This window comes from Vitis vinifera, chromosome 4 (genome assembly GCF_030704535.1).
Source record: "Vitis vinifera cultivar Pinot Noir 40024 chromosome 4, ASM3070453v1".
NCBI classification, from domain to species: domain Eukaryota; kingdom Viridiplantae; phylum Streptophyta; class Magnoliopsida; order Vitales; family Vitaceae; genus Vitis; species Vitis vinifera.
The window spans coordinates 18,714,101-18,735,234 of NC_081808.1; the positions used below are offsets into that span (position 1 = coordinate 18,714,101).

The 21,134-nt window shown below is 32.9% G+C and overlaps 2 protein-coding genes across 3 annotated transcripts; one reads left to right on the forward strand and one right to left on the reverse strand.

Annotated features, from left to right (window-relative positions):
- LOC100854213 (acyl carrier protein 2, mitochondrial) lies at nt 1–8,789 on the reverse strand. Its single transcript, XM_003631834.4, has 2 exons — nt 8,477–8,789; nt 1–458 (listed from the first exon to the last, which is right to left on the reverse strand). Exons 1-2 carry the CDS (start codon nt 8,681–8,683, stop codon nt 282–284), a joined length of 384 nt encoding a protein of 127 aa, XP_003631882.1. The 5' UTR covers nt 8,684–8,789; the 3' UTR covers nt 1–281.
- A 2,119-nt stretch (nt 8,790–10,908) lies between these two features.
- On the forward strand, nt 10,909–15,534 carry LOC100242725 (uncharacterized). Of its 2 annotated transcripts, none has more exons than XM_010650920.2 (4): nt 10,909–11,189; nt 12,549–12,986; nt 13,083–13,212; nt 14,918–15,534. In XM_010650920.2, the coding sequence occupies exons 2-4, from the start codon at nt 12,561–12,563 to the stop codon at nt 15,136–15,138; spliced, it is 777 nt and encodes a 258-aa protein (XP_010649222.1). In that variant the 5' UTR covers nt 10,909–11,189; nt 12,549–12,560; the 3' UTR covers nt 15,139–15,534. The 2 variants fall into 2 exon arrangements, with proteins under 2 accessions (XP_010649222.1, XP_002276349.2); XM_002276313.5 differs by having other exon boundaries at nt 12,561–12,986.
- Nucleotides 15,535–21,134: the final 5,600 nt, after the last annotated feature.

Here is a 21,134-nt window from a genome sequence, read left to right on the forward strand (position 1 = left end):
TTTTCTTATAAGCAATGACCTACATGATGTTTTATTGAAATAGAATCTCACTAAAGCAATCAAACCAGTAATCTCAACCAGATGTTTAGCACATTAGGCCATCAAGTTTCCAGCAATTGCAAAAGTAGTACCATAGATGATGGAAAATATTCGAAACCATCTTCTACAGACAGAAAATTTGGGAAAAGCAAATGGGATAGTTTTCCGCATGTAACTTACTTCTCAGTCATTGTAGGAAAGGGGAGAGAAAATAAAGAGAACGATGGGTTCATATTCTTCCTTTATTTGGCCTGAGGGTGAGAAGAGATGAAGTCAACAGCGACGTTGATGGTGTTGATCTTGTCTGCTTCATTGTCAGGGATCTCAAACCCAAACTCTTCTTCAAGTGCCATCACAACCTCCACAGCGTCTAGGCTATCTAACCCAAGATCAGTCTGGAAATTAGCGGTTGGTGTAACCTGGAGACAAGAAAAAGCAGATATCAGGTAGGCTCAAGAAACAAATGGTGGTACTAGCTATTGACGCCCTTGAAAACAGAAACAGCTACAGTGGGAAACCATTCTACAAAATAAAACAAAACAAACAAGACAGCATTCTCTACTTTGTTATCAGCAATTGAACATCTTCCTGGTCCTTTGTTTTTACTTCTCAACCCAGTGGATATGCTAGAAAAAACCTCTCTCCATCAGTTGCTTTTGAATTCTTTATTTGGTCACAACTCAATTGCTTTGAGCAATTCCCTGGTATAATTTTATGTAAACTCTAATAATACCAAACATATCAAAGCACTGATTTCATCACCACAAACACCATTACACAGAGCATATTTGGTTTTTGGTTTTGAGATCAAAAGGGCATTAAGCCAGAGTAGCTGTCAATTCTCTGCTCTTTGGTTTTCAGATCTAAAAATGGATTGTTTCCATCCACTGAATTGACCTCAGAAACTGTCCCAGAATAGTTGTAACAAATGATAAACACACTTAAATTTTTCCAGTTTTACAGATTCTAATCCCAAATAGCAATCCTCAGATTTACTATAGCCACTGCTTCATTCATGGAATAGGGGTTGTGGGGGGTAACAGTGCGATTCCATTAAGCACACTAACTCTAGAGGGAAACCAAAACATATACTTTTTTGTTTGCATACAAATATGCATGAACAGATGAATGAAAAATCTTAAACATGGGATGGATTTTGTTAGTACAGATTTCAATTGAAAAAAAAAAAAATCAAAACGTTTTGAGGAATTTGAAGATCCTTTCGCTTCATCAATTTCAACCTACAACAACAAACACCAACAAATATTCAAGTTAAGAATGAAAAAAATATTAAAACTATGTTTAGTTCCCAGAAAATTTGAAGGAAAATGGAAGGAAAAGTAAATAGAAAGAAAAAGGTAAGAAAAATAAAAAATAGATTTAAAGTCAATAGATTATTTTTATATGTTGTTTCGAACTCATTTCACTTATTTTATCTCTTTTTTCTTTCATCATAAACGAAGTATATTATATTAATATAAATAAAGATTAAATAATTTGAAAATTCATAAATTTCTAACTAATTTTAATTATATTTGATTTTCTTTGATATTTCCATTGGTACAACCAAGCATGAAAAAATCATTTTCCTTAACATTTTTTTCCTTTCCTTAGTATATTCTGAGAACTAAAATATAACCTAAGAAAAAGTGAAGGAAAAATGACAAATAGATTTTAAATCCATAAATTATTTTTAATATAATACTTCAAACTTATTTCACTTATTTTAATTCTTCTATATAAAGATTAAAAAAAGTTGAAAATAGATATTTTTTTAATTAATTTTAATTATATTTGAATTTTCTTTCGTATTTTCCGTGGTAAAACCAACCATAAGAAAATCATTTTCCTTAACATCTTCTTCTTTCCTCCGTGCTTTTGAGGAATCGAGCATAGCTTAAGTGAAGGAAGGTCTTCACCTTAATGGCTCTCTACCCATGCATTAGCTTGTTCAAGCTTAGGCGACTGATGAAAGAGGGAGCAAAAGGTTTCCAGCTAGGGCACTAAAGAGTAAACCTTAGGACATAAACTTGAAAATGAAAATAAATGCTAGGGAGCCATTCATAGGTAGTTAGATAAATGATGCCAACAACACAAAAGCTAACAGCTAACATCCACCCCAATACATAATCAAAACATATCCTTCTATTATACAATTGAGAAACTGAAAAACAAACCAAGTACAACTCCATAAATCAATATCTGAAACAGATGCCAAAGTCCTGACCAAAGCCTTAAAAGTTAAATCTGAGCAAGCAGTTACAAGGACACTCAAAAAAAGCAGCTATGTCATTCTTGATTGATTGATGTTTTACATAAAAATAATGTGCTATAGCTAATTGTGCAAGCAGGTACAATTAATTCATTGATTTGTTTCTTGGTTTTCCTCCCTTAAACCTTGAAGGCCTTCTTACTCTTCCTCAATTGGGTTTTATTTTAATCTACTTCTTGTTTCTTATTTCTTATCCAAATAAATAAAATAAATGAATAAGATCCACCAAAGAAATTTAAGCTACTCCAACTTGAATTAAATCCACTTAAACTATAAAATCCTATTTCATTCCATAACTGGTGAGAGAGGTTGGGCTAGCTGTATATTCAAGAAACAAAACTTAAATGAGATAAAAACAAGGAAGAGAATCCTGCAATTAGAACTTAAAATAAAAATGGAAGGGGCAAAACAAAGGAATCTGCAGTTATTGGACATCCCCACATGTAAATGCACAGATCAATGATAAACATGAAAAAGCAGGGAGAAATAATATTCATAGAAGGACTTCAGGCCAATTAGCTTGGTAGGAGGCTTATATAAGCTTCTAGCTAAGGTCCTTTGCTATTCGCCTCAAGAAGGTGGTGGGTAACATAGTGTTGGATTTTCAGCATGGCAGGGAGACAAATTTTGGAAGTTGTTGTTTTGATTGCAAATGAAGCCATTGATTCTAGAGTTAAAGCCAACTTGAGAGGGGTCATTTGTAAGTTGGCTATTGAAAAGGCCTATGACCATGTAAATTGGAACTTTATTCTTCTAGTATTGGAAAAGATAAGTTTTGGCTCCAAATGGACCAATTGGATTAGATGGTGCATCTCTATAGTCCGTTTCTTAGTCTAGGTCAACATGTCCCCTTCAAGCTTCTTTCAAAGTTCTAGGGGTTTAAGGCAAGACAACCCTTTGTCTCCTTATTTATTCATCTTGGCAATGGAGGTTCTTTCTCTTATTCTTATGAAGGCAAAGGAGAGAGGGTTTATCAATGGATTTCTAGTAAGGGGAAGAGATGGAAAGGGGGTAGAGATTTCCTACTTCTTGTTTGCGAACGATACCCTCATTTTTTGTGATGCTAGGAAGGAAAACCTTGAGTACTTGGGCTAGATTCTTATGTGGTTTGAGGTTTTTTTTTTTTTTTTTGATGAATAAAGAGAAATATATTAAAAGAAAAGAGGCACTTCAAGGAAGCACCCCAGAGTATACAGGAGGTATACAAAAGGGAGAAAAAAAACCCCCTAACCAGGGCCTAACCAATCAACAAAATCTACAACGGAAGGAGAACCAAAACCAAAAAACCCTCTGGGCCACGCCCACAGATTACAAAGGAAAAACGATTTACACCCATGAATCGAATGCTCTTCATTTTCAAACACCCTACTGTTTTTTTCCTTCCAAACAATCCAAAAAAGGCACAAGGGAGCTGAAAACCACACTTTCTTCCTTTCCTTTCCCACACAAGGCCCAAACCGCCCCAATAACGCCTCTTTAACTAAAGAGGGGAGCACCCACGAAACCCCAAAGAGGGAAAAAAGTAAGCTCCATAAACTTTTGGCCAACCCACAATACAGGAGGATGTGATCAATAGACTCTTCCTCTGCCAGACACAAATAACATCTATTAGCCAAAGAAAACCCTCTTTTCTAAATACGATCCAAGGTTAAGGCCTTTTTCCACATAGCCTCCCAAGCAAAAAAACTCACCCTCGGAGGCACTAAAGAATTCCAAATAACTCTTGTAGGAAAATCTCCTAGTCTTTCTGACTCCAACGCCTTGTAAAGAGACTTAACGGAAAATCTTCCGTCCTTTGCCTTAGTCCAAATTACTTGATCTTCCACATCACTACAAACCCTCCTCCTTTGCAACCTTAAGAGAAGACGCTCCACATCGAACACTTCCCAATCATTAAGCCGCCTAAAGAACCTAAGAGCCCACACTCACCCTCCAAAATGGCTCCACACATCCGCCACCCAAGCCTCCTTATCCAAGGATATAGCAAATAAAGAGGGAAAAGAAGTACACAAAGGATCATCTCCACACCACTTGTCCTTCCAAAATCTAACCCTTCTACCATTTCCCACAGAATAAACCAAATTGTCGCCTAACACATCCCAACCTCTCCTAATCGCTTTCCACAAACCAACCCCAAAATTGTCTCTCACAACACGGGACCTCCAACCACCCTCTTCTTTCCCATACTTTGCACATATAACTTGCCTCCATAAAGCTTCCCTTTCCACCGCAAAACGCCAACTCCACTTACAAAGGAGTGCCTTATTTAGCAACGCCAAGTTCCTCACACCCAATCCACTCTTTCGTTTATCTAAGCAAACAATAGACCATTCCACTAAATGGGGCATCCTTTCCAGGGCCCCACCACCCCAAAGAAAATCCCTTTGGATCCGCTCCAATCTCAAGCTCACGCTTCTCGGCATATGAAACAGGGACATACAGTAGATAGGCATGCTGGACAGAGTGCTCCGGATCAAGGTCATTCTGCCCCCCTTGGAGATATACTGCCTTTTCCAAAATGAAAGCCTCTTCCTCAACCTTTCCTCAACCCTGTCCCAAGTTGCCACCTCCTTGAAACGAGCACCCAAAGGAAGACCCAAATAAGAAGAAGGGAGCTGGCTAACCTTGCAACCAAACTCAAGGGCCAACTCCTCTACATTCTCCACTCTTCCCACCACGATGATCTCACTTTTGTCCAAGTTCACCTTCAACCCTGACATGGCTTCGAACCACATAAGAAGCCAACTCAAGTAGGACACCTGATCAATGGAAGGCTCACAAAATACTAAAGTGTCATCCACGAACAGCAAATGAGTGATCTCCACCCCCACACCTCCTCTACCACTAAGCTGCCACCCCGGCAAAAACCCCCCTCCTTCGCTCTCTTCAACAAACAACTAAGAGCCTCCATGACAATCACAAATAGGTGGTTTGCAGTTATGTTAGGCTTAAAGATCAATTTGGAGAAAAGTGAGCTCATCCCTATTGGGAAAGTCTCAAACTTAGAGGATCTTGTTGGGCCTTTAGGTTGTAAGGTGGGTGCTCTCCCAACCATCTATTTAGGACTTCCGTTGGGAGCCCCTTTCAAGTGCTCTAGGGTTTGGGATGGGGTGGAAGAAATATTTTGAAAAAGATTAGCGTTGTGGAAGAGATAGCATCTTTCAAAAGGTGGAATGTTGACTTTGGTGAAGAGCACTTTGTCTAGTCTGTTGATTTACTTCATGTTTCTTTTTGTCATCCCAAAGAGAGCGACTGTTAGATTGGAAAAGATTCAAAGAGACCTTTTATGGGGAGGAGGAGCTTTGGAACAAAAGCCGCACTTGGTCTTGGTGAAATGGTTTATTGTTCGATTGGACAAACAGAAAGAGGGATTGGGTATTAGAGCTTTATCCATCCTCAATGAGGCTCTCCTAGGCAAGTGGTCTTGGAGATTTGTAAGTGAAAGAGACATTCTCTCGAAACGGGTAATTGTGGGCAAGTATGGGCTCGATGAGGGGGGTTAGTGCACGGAAGTAGTGAGAGAAGGGCATGGTGTGGGGGTGTGGAAGGCTATTAGAGGCAGATGGAAGATGTTCAAGATTAGAATTGGGTTTAAGGTAGGGTTTGAAAACAAGGTGAAGTTCTAGAAGGACAAATGGTGTGGAAATTTGACCTTGAGGGAGTCCTTTCCAAATCCATATTCTATAGCTTCCTCAAAAGATACTTGAGTTAGTGATCTTTGGGAGGATGGTGGCTGGAGTCCTAGGTTTACTAGGCACTACATGCTTGGAAACTAGAGGAGGTGCAAGCCTTCTTCGGGAGGTTGTCAGCACACCCCATCTCCATTGAGACTGATGATGTCATGGTTTGGTTGCCTACAAATGATGGTGCTTTTCTTGTTAAGTTTTTCTATTCTTCTTTGACCAATAGGAGAATAGAGTCATTCCCTTGTAGTATAGCTTAGAATATTTGGGTGTCCCCGAAAATTAGCTTCTTTGCTTGGGAAGCAACTTGGGCCAAGATTTTGACTTTGGATCAGCTCAAAAAAAGGGGATGGAGGATTCCTAATAGATGTTACTTGTGCAAGGAATAAGAAGAAACAAGTGACCATATACTCTTTCATTATTCAAAAGCTCCTCTGCTGTGACAATTGATTTTTGAACTCTTTGGTATCCAATGGGTGTTGAACTATTTCATTAGAGAGGTCCTTATAAGCTGGCACGGGTCCTTTGTTGGTAAAAAGAGGAAGAAGGCTTGGAAGGTTGCTCTGTTGTGTTTATTTTGGGCCTTATGGTGAGAAAGGAATAAGAGGGTTTTTGACAACTTTGAAAACACGGATCAATCAATTAAAAATTCTTTCTTGTATCTATTTTGGGATTGAGTTAAACTATATAGTAAGGGTGGTTGTTTATCGTTGTTAGACTTTGTGGATTGTGTAGGCTCTCGATAGGGTGTGGTAGCGTGTTTTTGTGTCTTCGCTCCTTTTTGTCTTTTGTATACAACGTGTATACTTTCTTTCTTTTAATACAATTCTTGTTTACCTATCACCAAAATAAATAAATAAAAATGGAAGGAGAACCTAAAGCCATTGACACAACACTTGACTAGATAGTGTAAGCCAATATGCAGACTACAAAAGTTTGGATCCTTCAAAAGTTTCAACAATACTCCCAACATTAAAACTACCCCAGTTCTCATGGTCTAGTGAAAATTACTCTGATTCTTACAATGTAATTAGTATCAACATGAGTATTGTAACAGTTTCCAGTTAGGTTCTAAGTAAACAAAAAAACTTTAGCTCAAAATAGTAGGGTTTGTTTGGAAACATTTTCAAAAATAGTTCTCATAAAATAGTTTTAAGAAAGAAATTCTGTTTGAGAACTTAAATATGAAAAACATTTTTTTTTCTAGTTATTCTGCATTTCCATGAAGATATTATACACTTATATACAATGTAAAAGTTCTCAAAGTATACTCCATATTTTCAATTGTTACAAAAATACTATAAAAAAAAAAAAAAAAAAAAAAAACCTGAAACACCTCAGAACAAATTCTTTAAAAGCTGTTTTTTTTTTCTCAAAAGTTTATCAAACATGTTTTCTAAATTAGAAAACTGTTTTCAATAACAGTTCCCAACTAGGGCCTTAAGTCCTTTTACTCTTTTGGGATTCCATCAAAACTCTCTTGAAGAATGTAAATTTATGTCTCTTGCATGGTGATTAGGATACAAACTCATTACTAATTGAGTTTAATCTACGAGTCATTCAGATTCTAGAATTCAGGCTTTTTATAACTTAAATTTTTACCTAAAAAAATGTAAGCAACTATTCATTTTATCAAATATCCTCATGAGGAGCTTCATATTATGTACAAAAACTCAGACCCCACTAGTCAGTTTTCCAGAACATAACTACTAATACTCCATTTGGTTTCTCGAAAATGTGGGAAAATAGAAGAAAAAACAAAATGCTGAATCTTTGATGATGACCATCACTATATGTGATCAATCATAGATTTATATTATCAAGGACCCAAGAAAGCAAAAACCTAGACTCATCCATCAATTAGTTGACTGAGTAAAAGGAGGTGCCTAAAATTTGTGCAAATCATTATCCAAACATTAATGATTTCCAAACAGAAACCCTAAGTTGTCACACCCCAATGCTGTATCATTTCAACCAATTTCCAAACAGAAACCCTAATTTCACCTTCCAAAACACAATTAGACAAAGCCCCATTCCGATGCTGGCAAAACAGATGAGACGCAGAAAAGTCTAAAACTATTTCCATTCTTTTCCAGGATTTTTTCAACTTCACATTTTTTAAATAAAAAATATATATTTTCTTTTCTTCCCCCCCAAAATTTCAATCAATACTCCGGTTGGTTACAGGGTAAACAAGCAGAATGGTAAAGAAATCAAATCCTAAAATCTAAACTCAAATGAGCCTAAACCAGTCATTTACTTTAATCCAGGCATTCCTCTATATTTCGGGAAACTCTTTTCTTTTTAAGTTATCATCAACGAAAAAGAAATCTTCGCACAGAAACAACAGAACTCACTAGCTTTTAAAATCCAAGCTAAAACAAATCATAAAAAAATATCATTTTTGTTTTTATTCCTGAGTTTTCTCACTATCCAAACATACAGCAAACAAAACAATATCTCGCAAATGAAACTTTTATACCTTAGAAGGATCCACTTTCTGGAAGTTCTTGACGACGGAGATTACTCGATCCGTGACCTCAGATTTATCGAGGAAAGTTCCTCTGATCTCCTCGGAGAAATGGCGTCGTATCAAATTGAAAGATAGTTGGAAAGGAACATTAGGGTTTTGCGGCAGGCGTCGAGCTTCCACTCTCAGGTACTTCAGAAGAGCGTTCCTCGCCGCCATTGAGAGTGTTTGATGAGGGAGGGAGAAAGTGCGAGAAAGTGTGGGAAAGTGCGAGAATGTGAGAGAACAGCTGCCTCGGATGAAATTGAAGTATCATCGGCGATCTCGAGGTTTTGTGTAAATTTGGATGTATTATATTTTCATCCCTTGTTTTTTCTCTAACTACAAAATCCTCCCCAAAATTTTTTAATAAACCTAAATTAATTTTTTTTAAATATTTTATAATATTATCACATTAAATTTTTAAAAATTGTTTTTTCACACAAAAAGGTTTCTATACATTTAATAGTGAATATGGGAACAAAATTTCAGAAATAATTTTAATATATTCATTTCAAAATATTTTAAAAATTAAATTATTTGTATTTTTTAAAATAATGAAAAAATAACTTTTAGAAGAATATAAGGGTTTGTTTGATAATTATTTTCGAAAATAAATCCGAAAAATAGTTTTTACAAATAGTTCTCTATATTTTGTAGAATAAAGGTCTGTTTGAAACTTAAAATATTTTAAACATGTTTTTAATATTTTTAAACATGTTTTAAAAATAATTTTTATATTTATTGTTTTTAATTTTAATCATTTTACATGTTTATATAATTATTTTTAAAAAACAATCATTAAAAAAAAAGTCAAAATATATAAAACAACTAAAAGATGTTGTGAAAACAAAAAAAAAAAAAATGGTTTTTGGTTGTCAAAAGTATTTTCTTGTTTTTTGTTCTGAAAAACTGTTCTCGAAAACACTTACCAAATAAACCCTAAATGCCCTATTTTTTTTAAAAACAAACATGTATCGATTAAAATAAGAATCGTTTTGAAATTTTTTGGTAAAAGTATTTCAAATATAGCATTTTTCAAAAAAAATATTTTAAATTATTAAGAAATGTTTCTAATCCCATAAAAGTTTGTTCATATTTAATTAATAATATAATTTGTTGTTTCATTTTGTAGAACCTCGGGCACTATCAACTCTCCTAAAAACAATTGTAGTTACAAAAATAACCTAGCCTATTCCCCTAAAAGCAATTGTTATTATGAAAATACCTTATTCTTATGGTGCATTTACCCATGTGTCCATGACATTCAAACATAAACAGAATTGATGAATGTGACCACCCTTTAATTGATGAATTGATGAACAACATTTGTTTTTAAGAAAATTGGTAATATATATTGTCAAGGGGAGATTGTTGACAAATTAAAGGGTGGTCACATTCATCAATTCTGTTTATGTTTGAATGTCATGGACACATGGGTAAATGCACTATAAGAATAAGGTATTTTCATAATAACAATTGCTTTTAAGGGAATAGGCTAGGTTATTTTTGTAATTACAATTGTTTTTAGGAGAGTTGATAGTGCCCGAGGTTCTACAAAATGAAATAACAAATTATATTATTAATTAAATATGAACAAACTTTTATGGGATTAGAAACATTTCTTAATAATTTAAAATATTTTTTTTGGAAAATGCTATATTTGAAATACTTTTACCAAAAAATTTCAAAACGATTCTTATTTTAATCGATACATGTTTGTTTTTTTAAAAAATAGGACATTTAGGGTTTATTTGGTAAGTGTTTTCGAGAACAATTTTTCAGAACAAAAAACAAGAAAATACTTTTGACAACCAAAAACCATTTTTTTTTGTTGTTTTTACAACATCTTTTAGTTGTTTTATATATTTTGACTTTTTTTTTAATGATTGTTTTTTAAAAATAATTATATAAACATGTAAAATGATTAAAATTAAAAACAATAAATATAAAAATTATTTTTAAAACATATTTAAAAATATTAAAAACATGTTTAAAATATTTTAAGTTTCAAACATACCTTTATTCTACAAAATATAGAGAACTATTTGTAAAAACTATTTTTCGGATTTATTTTCGAAAATAATTATCAAACAAACCCTTATATTCTTCTAAAAGTTATTTTTTCATTATTTTAAAAAATACAAATAATTTAATTTTTAAAATATTTTGAAATGAATATATTAAAATTATTTCTGAAATTTTGTTCCCATATTCACTATTAAATGTATAGAAACCTTTTTGTGTGAAAAAACAATTTTTAAAAATTTAATGTGATAATATTATAAAATATTTAAAAAAAATTAATTTAGGTTTATTAAAAAATTTTGGGGAGGATTTTGTAGTTAGAGAAAAAACAAGGGATGAAAATATAATACATCCAAATTTACACAAAACCTCAAGAGATACTTCAATTTCATCCGAGGCAGCTGTTCTCTCACATTCTCGCACTTTCTCCCTCCCTCATCAAACACTCTCAATGGCGGCGAGGAACGCTCTTCTGAAGTACCTGAGAGTGTAAGCTCGACGCCTGCCGCAAAACCCTAATGTTCCTTTCCAACTATCTTTCAATTTGATACGACGCCATTTCTCCGAGGAGATCAGAGGAACTTTCCTCGATAAATCTGAGGTCACGGATCGAGTAATCTCCGTCGTCAAGAACTTCCAGAAAGTGGATCCTTCTAAGGTATAAAAGTTTCATTTGCGAGATATTGTTTTGTTTGCTGTATGTTTGGATAGTGAGAAAACTCAGGAATAAAAACAAAAATGATATTTTTTTATGATTTGTTTTAGCTTGGATTTTGAAAGCTAGTGAGTTCTGTTGTTTCTGTGCGAAGATTTCTTTTTCGTTGATGATAACTTAAAAAGAAAAGAGTTTCCCGAAATATAGAGGAATGCCTGGATTAAAGTAAATGACTGGTTTAGGCTCATTTGAGTTTAGATTTTAGGATTTGATTTCTTTACCATTCTGCTTGTTTACCCTGTAACCAACCGGAGTATTGATTGAAATTTTGGGGGGGGAAGAAAAGAAAATATATATTTTTTATTTAAAAAATGTGAAGTTGAAAAAATCCTGGAAAAGAATGGAAATAGTTTTAGACTTTTCTGCGTCTCATCTGTTTTGCCAGCATCGGAATGGGGCTTTGTCTAATTGTGTTTTGGAAGGTGAAATTAGGGTTTCTGTTTGGAAATTGGTTGAAATGATACAGCATTGGGGTGTGGCAACTTAGGGTTTCTGTTTGGAAATCATTAATGTTTGGATAATGATTTGCACAAATTTTAGGCACCTCCTTTTACTCAGTCAACTAATTGATGGATGAGTCTAGGTTTTTGCTTTCTTGGGTCCTTGATAATATAAATCTATGATTGATCACATATAGTGATGGTCATCATCTAAGATTCAGCATTTTGTTTTTTCTTCTATTTTCCCACATTTTTGAGAAACCAAATGGAGTATTAGTAGTTATGTTCTGGAAAACTGACTAGTGGGGTCTGAGTTTTTGTACATAATATGAAGCTCCTCATGAGGATATTTGATAAAATGAATAGTTGCTTACATTTTTTTAGGTAAAAATTTAAGTTATAAAAAGCCTGAATTCTAGAATCTGAATGACTCGTAGATTAAACTCAATTAGTAATGAGTTTGTATCCTAATCACCATGCAAGAGACATAAATTTACATTCTTCAAGAGAGTTTTGATGGAATCCCAAAAGAGTAAAAGGACTTAAGGCCCTCTTTGGGAACTGTTATTGAAAACAGTTTTCTAATTTAGAAAACATGTTTGATAAACTTTTGAGAAAAAAAAAAAACAGCTTTTAAAGAATTTGTTCTGAGGTGTTTCAGTTTTTTTTTTTTTTTTTTTTATAGTATTTTTGCAACAATTGAAAATATGGAGTATACTTTGAGAACTTTTACATTGTATATAAGTGTATAATATCTTCATGGAAATGGAGAATAACTAGAAAAAAAAATGTTTTTCATATTTAAGTTCTCAAACAGAATTTTGTTTGAGCCCCTTTTGCTCTCCCTCACTCCCCGAATCAGAGTTTTTGCCAGATGTTGATCCACCGCCATCGCCAAATCCTTACAAACGCCCTTCACCTCCGCCACTTCTCCCAATCTGCTGCCGCCGCGGTTCTCCAGGACCCCCTTGAACCACCACCGCTTACGTACCTGGAAGGCTTCCCTAGACCCGATCCCAAATTCGCAGAAATCATACGCGCCATCCCTCGCACCATCTCCGGCAAGAACATCTCTGCCAAGGAGCGGAAAGTCGGCCGCGTCCCCAGCATTGTGTTCGAGCAAGAAGACGGTCAACACGGCGGCAACAAGCGACTCATTTCTGTGCGGACCAACCAGATTCGGAAGCTCGTCAACCACCTGGGCCGGTCTTTCTTTTTGTCGCGTTTGTTTGATCTCGAAGTCGGACCCGATTTTGAGTCCAATGAGGTCATCGAGAAAGTTCGGGTTTTGCCTCGAAAGGTACGGTTTTCAGATGTTCTGTTTGGTTTTTTGAAACTTGTTGATCGGAAATTGGGCCTCATTATTTGGAATTTCTGTTTCCTGCGATATTTTCAGCTTCATCTGCATGCAGGCACGGATGCAGTGCTTAATGTGACCTTTATAAGGGCCCCTTCTCACGCATTATTGAAGGTTGATGTTCCTCTTGTTTTTAGGGGAGAAGATGTGTCTCCTGGATTGAAAAAAGGTAACGCATTTTGACACGTATCAAGTGTTTGTAGTTTTGACCGCTCGAGATTTGATTCTAATAAAAACACAAGTAAGTCAACTTTGGTTAATTATATGTCATGCTTGGTGAATACAGAATAGCTGTAGCAATTCAACACTGTGAGGTTGTGAAACAACAATACAAATGGGGGTGTTTAGTCTTGATGTATAAAGGGAGATAGAGTTGTGGGTTTCCTCAAGATTAATTTTCTTTGGACATACTGTCAAATATTTAAAATGAAGTTGGAGTTGAAGTTGGTTCTTTGTGTAGAGTAGATGGAGTCATGCTAATGAAGACTTTGAATCTTAACCCACTATTTTGGCATATACAAGCCATATCCACCCAAAGCATGAAAATTTTCTAATTGTAGCTAAATCCTCTTTTGCATTTGTCTCCATGTTCTACCACCTTTGGCTTGGTTTACTGGAACATGATTGAACCTTCTCAACTGTCACCCCATTATGTATGAGGAGTTGGAGACTTGAAGTTACTTCTAGAATTCCACTTCTGCTCCTAACTACTTGGTTTGGCTAATAGGTCACTTTTGAGCATAGGTTTTACTAGGGCTGATGCAAAAAATGAAATCCTCAGATGCCAAAGATGTTGGAAGCTTAGTTCAAGGGAAGAACTATCTATCTTAGGTATTGGGTGAGTTGTTGTGATTTTACCTAGGCAGGATGTTTAGTGGTGACATTATTGGTGGGACTCTAGGTGTATGGGAGAGCCTACTAGCTTTGCCATGAGGCTAGTTGTGGCCTTACTTGGATATATGTTATGTGGTAAGGTTCATCCATTAAGTTACATTGAGCCTTAAAATAATCCCAATGTGGTTCTTCATCACAGATTCTTTTTCTTCACCATTACAACTTCTCATCAGCCAGAATGAGATGATGTGAATGAGGTATGCATAAAAGGTTTGAAGGAAAGATGAAAAGATTTGGGTATATGGGAAACACATATTGAAACAATGATGTACAAAGTAATGACCAAGCAATTTTATTTCTTCAATAAGGTTCAATTCAGTCAACAACCTTAGAGCTGTTAGAGATGATGATGGGAAACTGGTCCTGGTGAACTAGGAGAATTGATCGAATTGGTGTTTAGACTTAATAAATTCAGTCCCATCTTTTTTATTATTGGACTATGGTGCATGGCACGTCCCATGCATGTGAAATGAAAGAAGTGATACTTGAAAAGAAGCCCTTGTAAACACAGTAGTTATTAGTAGGAATTCACACCTTACAATTTATCTTTGTCAAGACTGCTCTTGCCAAGAGGAGAGTTCTTTGTCGGTATCCTTCATTCTATTTAGTTCAGAGGTAATGCCCCTGAATTTGTCCAGAATTTAGGTTGAATGTTTGCTACTCTTAAACAAATATTTTTGTGTTTTGGAGCCTGCCAGTGTGGCCCAATTGGTTAGGGTGAATGCTAGGATGTGTGGTGGAGGCGCATGGCCCCTGGTTTAAATCCTGTTGTTGGTTTAATTCCCTGATTTACTTGGTGCTGGTTGTTGCGAGTGTGGTCAGTGCCCTAAGGTTTGGGTACTCATGTAGAGTGCTAACGGCTTGTCCATGGAAGGTTCCTTGATCATCAAAATATAAATATATATATTTGTGTTTTGGTTGTTTTGATTGATTATTGTTGATCTAACTATGGAGTACATGTTTGCTTTATGCTTTGACAGGGGCATATTTGAATACCATAAAAAGGACTGTTAAGTACCTTTGTCCAGCAGATATCATCCCTCCATATATTGATGTAGATCTAAGCGAGTTGGATGCGGGGCAGAAGATAGTCATGGGGGACCTCAAAGTTCATCCAGCTTTGAAGCTTCTTCGGTCAAAAGATGAACCAGTTTGTAAGATTATGGGAACAAGGGTTTCTGACCAAAGGAAATCTAAATAAGCACTTAACGCCAGATTTTGTTGAGCAATTCTTAACAAAAGGCCACTTGATTGATGCATCATTGAGCTAAAGTATATTCTTTTGAGTTAGTAAGTTAATTTCTTGATTTAGAAATTACCCATTGATAGGATCATGGAATGGTAATGTGGCCTATGGTGTTTTCCTTCTTTTTTTGTTTCTATTTTCGGGGATAGTGGTGAGGTTGCAGCAGAGAGCAAGGGATGCCATTTGAGCTGTTTTTGATGATCAAGGGTAGTGACCCTGAAAGAGTCATCTGTCCTTCAATGTAGACTCTTGCGTGAATGGATTTTGGGATCATGCATGTGTTTTATGTAGCCTTGATTATGTGCTCTCAATCATCTAATGAATAATACCTTATTTCTTCTTTCATGATCATCCCTTATGTACCCACAAGTTTCAAGTTCTTCAAAATCAAAGAACAAAACAATAGTGGTCAAAAGCAAATTTATTTAAATACAATCCTTTGTATAATCCTTGGATTCGATCTCCTGAATTGATTTTGATTCAGGTTGCGACCACGTGTAGTTGAGGGTTAATTAGGTGCAAGTTTTGTCTTGGCTTGAAGAAACAGAGAAATGAGGCTTGTTTGCTTGATGCTTTGATTACTTGTAAAGATAATTACAACTTAAATATGATTTTTTTTTTAGATATGATCTTTTTACTTTATTTGATAATTGCTTTTATTTATTTTTTGTTTAATTTGACGACTTCAACCTAATCTAAAATAAAAATAAAATAAAATTGGGAAATTTTATTATTATTATTTTTTGTGTGTATGTGTGGGTGTAAAGATACAAGTTTCTTTTTCTTTTTCCAAAAGAAAAAAAAAATGTAAATTTGAAATTAAAATTTTGTTCATTAAAATTGGTTTAAGAAAATAAATCATAATTAATTACTTGAAATTCAAACGATGCTTGTTAAAGAAAATAAAATATTATCCCTATCAGATAATTACATAATAATACTGTAAAACTTAGTGAAAAAATAAACAAGAAATTATTGTCTTTAAAAAGCACTAAATAAAATATAATTTCTTGATGATTGAGTTCTTACCAATAAAATTTGAGGTACATAAAATGATGTCCAACTATAGAAAATATTGAAAAAAATAATCAAGGAATTAAATAATTATTAGCACATTTGCAAATGTTGATTTTCTATAATTTTAACTTTATTAAATTATTGACTTTTTGGTAATTTTAGGAAAAAAGAAAAAGAATTTCTCTTTGAGATATGAAAAAAATGATATCCAACTATAGAAAATATTGAAAAAAATGACAATGAAGTTAAACAATTATTAGCACATTTGCAAACTATTGATATATATTAATATTAATTTTTTATAATTATTAAATTATTAATTTTTCCAATATAAAGAATTTCCAACTCATTTCACTTACTTTTTATTTATTTATATAAATATTAAATAATTTTAAAATACATAAATTTTTAAATAATTTTTTGTTTTCTTTTAAATTTTATAAAGTGGAATGTGAGAAAACCATTTCCCTTAACATTTTTTTTTCTCTTCTTAATGTTGTTTGATAACCAAATATAGCTTGAGAAAATAATTTTTGCCATTACTCTTCTCCTTTAGTTAATACCGGACCAAACATGGCAACAAGTTCCAGTCATCAAATATGTGCAATTAAAATAAAATAGAATAAACTTGGTATATGGTATGTATTAATGATATTATTATTATTATTTTTTTTATTTTGACTTTAATAAACCTAACAAAAATTGTGAGAATATATTCCTCATTATGCACTTAAATTTTGTTCATTTCCTTCTTCTTTTTGTTCAAAGTTGGAAACTATCTACTCTCTCTTCTCTAAAAACAGCAATTTTTTCGATTAGGAAAATGAAAGCTAATTGGAAATTAGGGTTTTGCGGCAGGCGTCGAGCTTCCACTCTCAGGTACTTCAGAAGAGCGTTCCTCGCCGCCATTGAGAGTGTTTGATGAGGGAGGGAGAAAGTGCGAGAAAGTGTGGGAAAGTGCGAGAATGTGAGAGAACAGCTGCCTCGGATGAAATTGAAGTATCATCGGCGATCTCTTGAGGTTTTGTGTAAATTTGGATGTATTATATTTTCATCCCTTGTTTTTTCTCTAACTACAAAATCCTCCCCAAAATTTTTTAATAAACCTAAATTAATTTTTTTTAAATATTTTATAATATTATCACATTAAATTTTTAAAAATTGTTTTTTCACACAAAAAGGTTTCTATACATTTAATAGTGAATATGGGAACAAAATTTCAGAAATAATTTTAATATATTCATTTCAAAATATTTTAAAAATTAAATTATTTGTATTTTTTAAAATAATGAAAAAATAACTTTTAGAAGAATATAAGGGTTTGTTTGATAATTATTTTCGAAAATAAATCCGAAAAATAGTTTTTACAAATAGTTCTCTATATTTTGTAGAATAAAGGTCTGTTTGAAACTTAAAATATTTTAAACATGTTTTTAATATTTTTAAATATGTTTTAAAAATAATTTTTATATTTATTGTTTTTAATTTTAATCATTTTACATGTTTATATAATTATTTTTAAAAAACAATCATTAAAAAAAAAGTCAAAATATATAAAACAACTAAAAGATGTTGTGAAAACAAAAAAAAAAAAGGTTTTTGGTTGTCAAAAGTATTTTCTTGTTTTTTGTTCTGAAAAACTGTTCTCGAAAACACTTACCAAATAAACCCTAAATGTCCTATTTTTTAAAAAAACAAACATGTATCGATTAAAATAAGAATCGTTTTGAAATTTTTTGGTAAAAGTATTTCAAATATAGCATTTTTCAAAAAAAATATTTTAAATTATTAAGAAATGTTTCTAATCCCATAAAAGTTTGTTCATATTTAATTAATAATATAATTTGTTGTTTCATTTTGTAGAACCTCGGACACTATCAACTCTCCTAAAAACAATTGTAGTTACAAAAATAACCTAGCCTATTCCCCTAAAAGCAATTGTTATTATGAAAATACTTTATTCTTATAGTGCATTTACCCATGTGTCCATGACATTCAAACATAAACAGAATTGATGAACGTGACCACCCTTTAATTTGTCAACAATCTCCCATTGACAATATATATTACCAATTTTCTTAAAAACAAATGTTGTCATGAAAGGCTTATATTTTATTCTTAGGGAGAATTGTGTTTTGGCCCTAATTGGGCCAAAAATTAACATTTAGTCCATATATCATGCATATTTAAGCTCAAAACCCAAACAAAGTATGAAAATTAAGATGAAGGCTATTGTATTTCATTAATCCCTAAAATACCCTTAATCGTTACATAGGCACAAATGAATGTGAATTTCATTTTTTTTTGTGTTTTTTCCCCTTTTTTTTCCCCTATTAAGTATTCCTCATTTTTAACTTTTTTTTTTCTTTTTCTTCTAATCTATATTTCTATGTTATATCAAATAAAAAGCAATAATGTTTTTTTGTTTTTCATTTTTAAATATATTGAATCTTTTTACTCTTATTATAAGTGTTAGAAATTTGAGGCTAATCCAACTTATGGTAATCACCCTAGAGGGAGGACGAATAGGGTGATGGTCTCTTTTCGCAAATTTAAACAAGTGAATGCAAGAGACAATTATATGCAAGTATATAATAATCGATATATAGACAATTGCATATAAATTAAAGAGTAGGGAAGAGAGAATGCAAACACAAGAGTTTATAGTGGTTCGGCGCAACCCGACCTACATCCACTCTCCTCTAACTTCAATCCCGAGCTTGAGGTTCCACTAATCCAAGGCTTTCAAACCAAGTCTTCAAGCAATACAATTGGATTATGGTTCCAATTCACCCTCTTGGACTTTTGGCTCCAAGCACCCTTTACGCTTCTCAAGAGATATCCCACTCTTGAACAACCCCTCAAGTGATACCCCACACTTGAGAAACTTCCTCTCAAAGATTTACAAATGAATGATCTCTCAAAAATCCTAGTACAAGAACTTTAAACTCAAATAATACAAGAAAAATTAGGATTGAATGATGCACTAAAGATATGCAAGTTTTGAAATAATGGTGCGCTCAAAAATACTATTCCAAGGCTCAAATATAATCAAGAAATATTTGGGAAGGTTAAGCTCTTGAAATAATGAAGATTGAAACCTTTTTATAGAAGAAAAAAGTCAAACTAGCCGTTGGGGGTTCGACCGGTCGAGCTAGGGGTTCGACCGGTCGAGTTAGGGGTCGACCGGTTGACTAGCTGTTAGCATTTAATGCTTGGTAGGTGACCGTTGGGCCTCAACCGAACCTCAACCAGACCTCGACTAGACCTCAACCAGTTGAGGTTCAACCTTGACAGGAAAAAGAAGGTCACTGGGAGAGAGAGAAACTTTTTGGCCTCCCTCGACCGGTCCTCGACCGGACAAGCACAACTGGTCGACCGGTTGAACCGGTTGAGCCATTTTTTGGGTCAACACCCAACCTTTTTCAACTTAAAACCTTTTAACACAAGTTTGAAAAACATTTAATACAAGATTTTAGTTGAAAACATGAAATCATCCAATTCTTAAGATAATTAAAACAATATTACTCTTAGATGATTTTGGTACATAAATAAATAATGAAATGCATGAAAGTCCTAGTGCACCAACAACCTTACAAAGAGATCTTATGAAGCTTTGGTCTTGAAAAACTCTTCTCTTTGAGGTGGGCTTCTTTTTCATGATTTCTCATTGGCTTGATTTGTCTTTGTGATTGCCACTTTGGAAATCGTCTTGCCTAATCACACTTGAAATATGATCATTAGTTTTAAACCTTATTTTATTATCATCAAAATCAAGATTAACCAAACCTTGGTTTCACAATAAGCAATGATAAAATTTTAGGATTTTTCATCCAAATATTTTTTATCTTTTTGTATTATCTTTTAGTTTAATTTTCATTTTTTATTTTAAATTTATATTACCTTTACATTTATATTTTTCTCTTATTTTTAATTATTTTTTATATTTTTACATTAACCATATTTTAAAAATTTTAAAAATTGACTATCACTTCACTTTATTATATATATATATATATCCTTTTAGATTTTTAATGTTTTCATTTTAAAATTTTTAAAAAGATAAATTTATTAAAAAAAATATAACTAAGATATGAAGTTCTAATATTATATTAATAATTTTTCTTATCTAGATAGACTAATGCAAAGTATTTTAACTCACAACAAGAAAATTGTCAATACAATTTTTTAGTTAAACTTTAGAAATTAAATTTCAAATAAAATATATTATATAAAATTTTATCTAAAAATTATTGAAAGTGGTATTTAAATTTTTTTATTGACTTTCAAACTTATCTAATTTTTTACTTGAAAGGTAATGAACATGTTTTAAAAAAAAAATTACTTTTTCATTTTTTAAATAAATGAGTATAAATATATTAAAAGAATTAAAGATAATTTTAGTAAAAAATTTGATAAAATGATTATAATTTAAATATAGATTCATTTGGATAAAATTTCACAAAAAAAAAAAAAAAAAAGTGGAAAGAAAGAACATTGCTAGAACTACAAAAACAAAATATGCAATTACAAAGTTTTGATGAAGAAATTTAAAAATAAAATTCGAAACAATTATTGAGTGAGAGAATTTGAGTTCTTTGAGTGGAAAAAAATGGGAAAGTTTTTCAAAATCACTTGAAATCCTTAACAAAAAGTAGTCTTGTACACCCTTGTACAATTAGTAAATTTGTCTTTATACGGTTAATGTAATACCCTTGTACAATAACTCAAATTTCATACATCATTTCATGAATATCTGACAATAGGTCGGTTAACCATGTTTGCATAGGTTTGGTTTAAAAAAAGAAAGAAAAATTGTTGTATAATTTTGTTTTACAATCATCATAAGTAAGGTATCTATTCAAATTACCATATACAATTTAGATACATGAGATGAATGTATGCTTAATCAATGTATGTAAGGAATGTCATTT

What these genes read in the sequence shown, in the direction of transcription:
- LOC100242725 (XM_010650920.2), top strand. Translation starts at nt 12,561, where the DNA reads ATGTTGATCCACCGCCATCGCCAAATCCTTACAAACGCCCTTCACCTC. An exon ending in TTCGGGTTTTGCCTCGAAAG is followed by an intron (nt 12,987 to 13,082) that starts GTACGGTTTTCA and finishes CGATATTTTCAG; the next exon opens with CTTCATCTGCATGCAGGCAC. An exon ending in GTCTCCTGGATTGAAAAAAG is followed by an intron (nt 13,213 to 14,917) that starts GTAACGCATTTT and finishes ATGCTTTGACAG; the next exon opens with GGGCATATTTGAATACCATA.
- LOC100854213 (XM_003631834.4), bottom strand. Translation starts at nt 8,683, where the DNA reads ATGGCGGCGAGGAACGCTCTTCTGAAGTACCTGAGAGTGGAAGCTCGA. An exon ending in AGAAAGTGGATCCTTCTAAG is followed by an intron (nt 459 to 8,476) that starts GTATAAAAGTTT and finishes TCTTGTCTCCAG; the next exon opens with GTTACACCAACCGCTAATTT.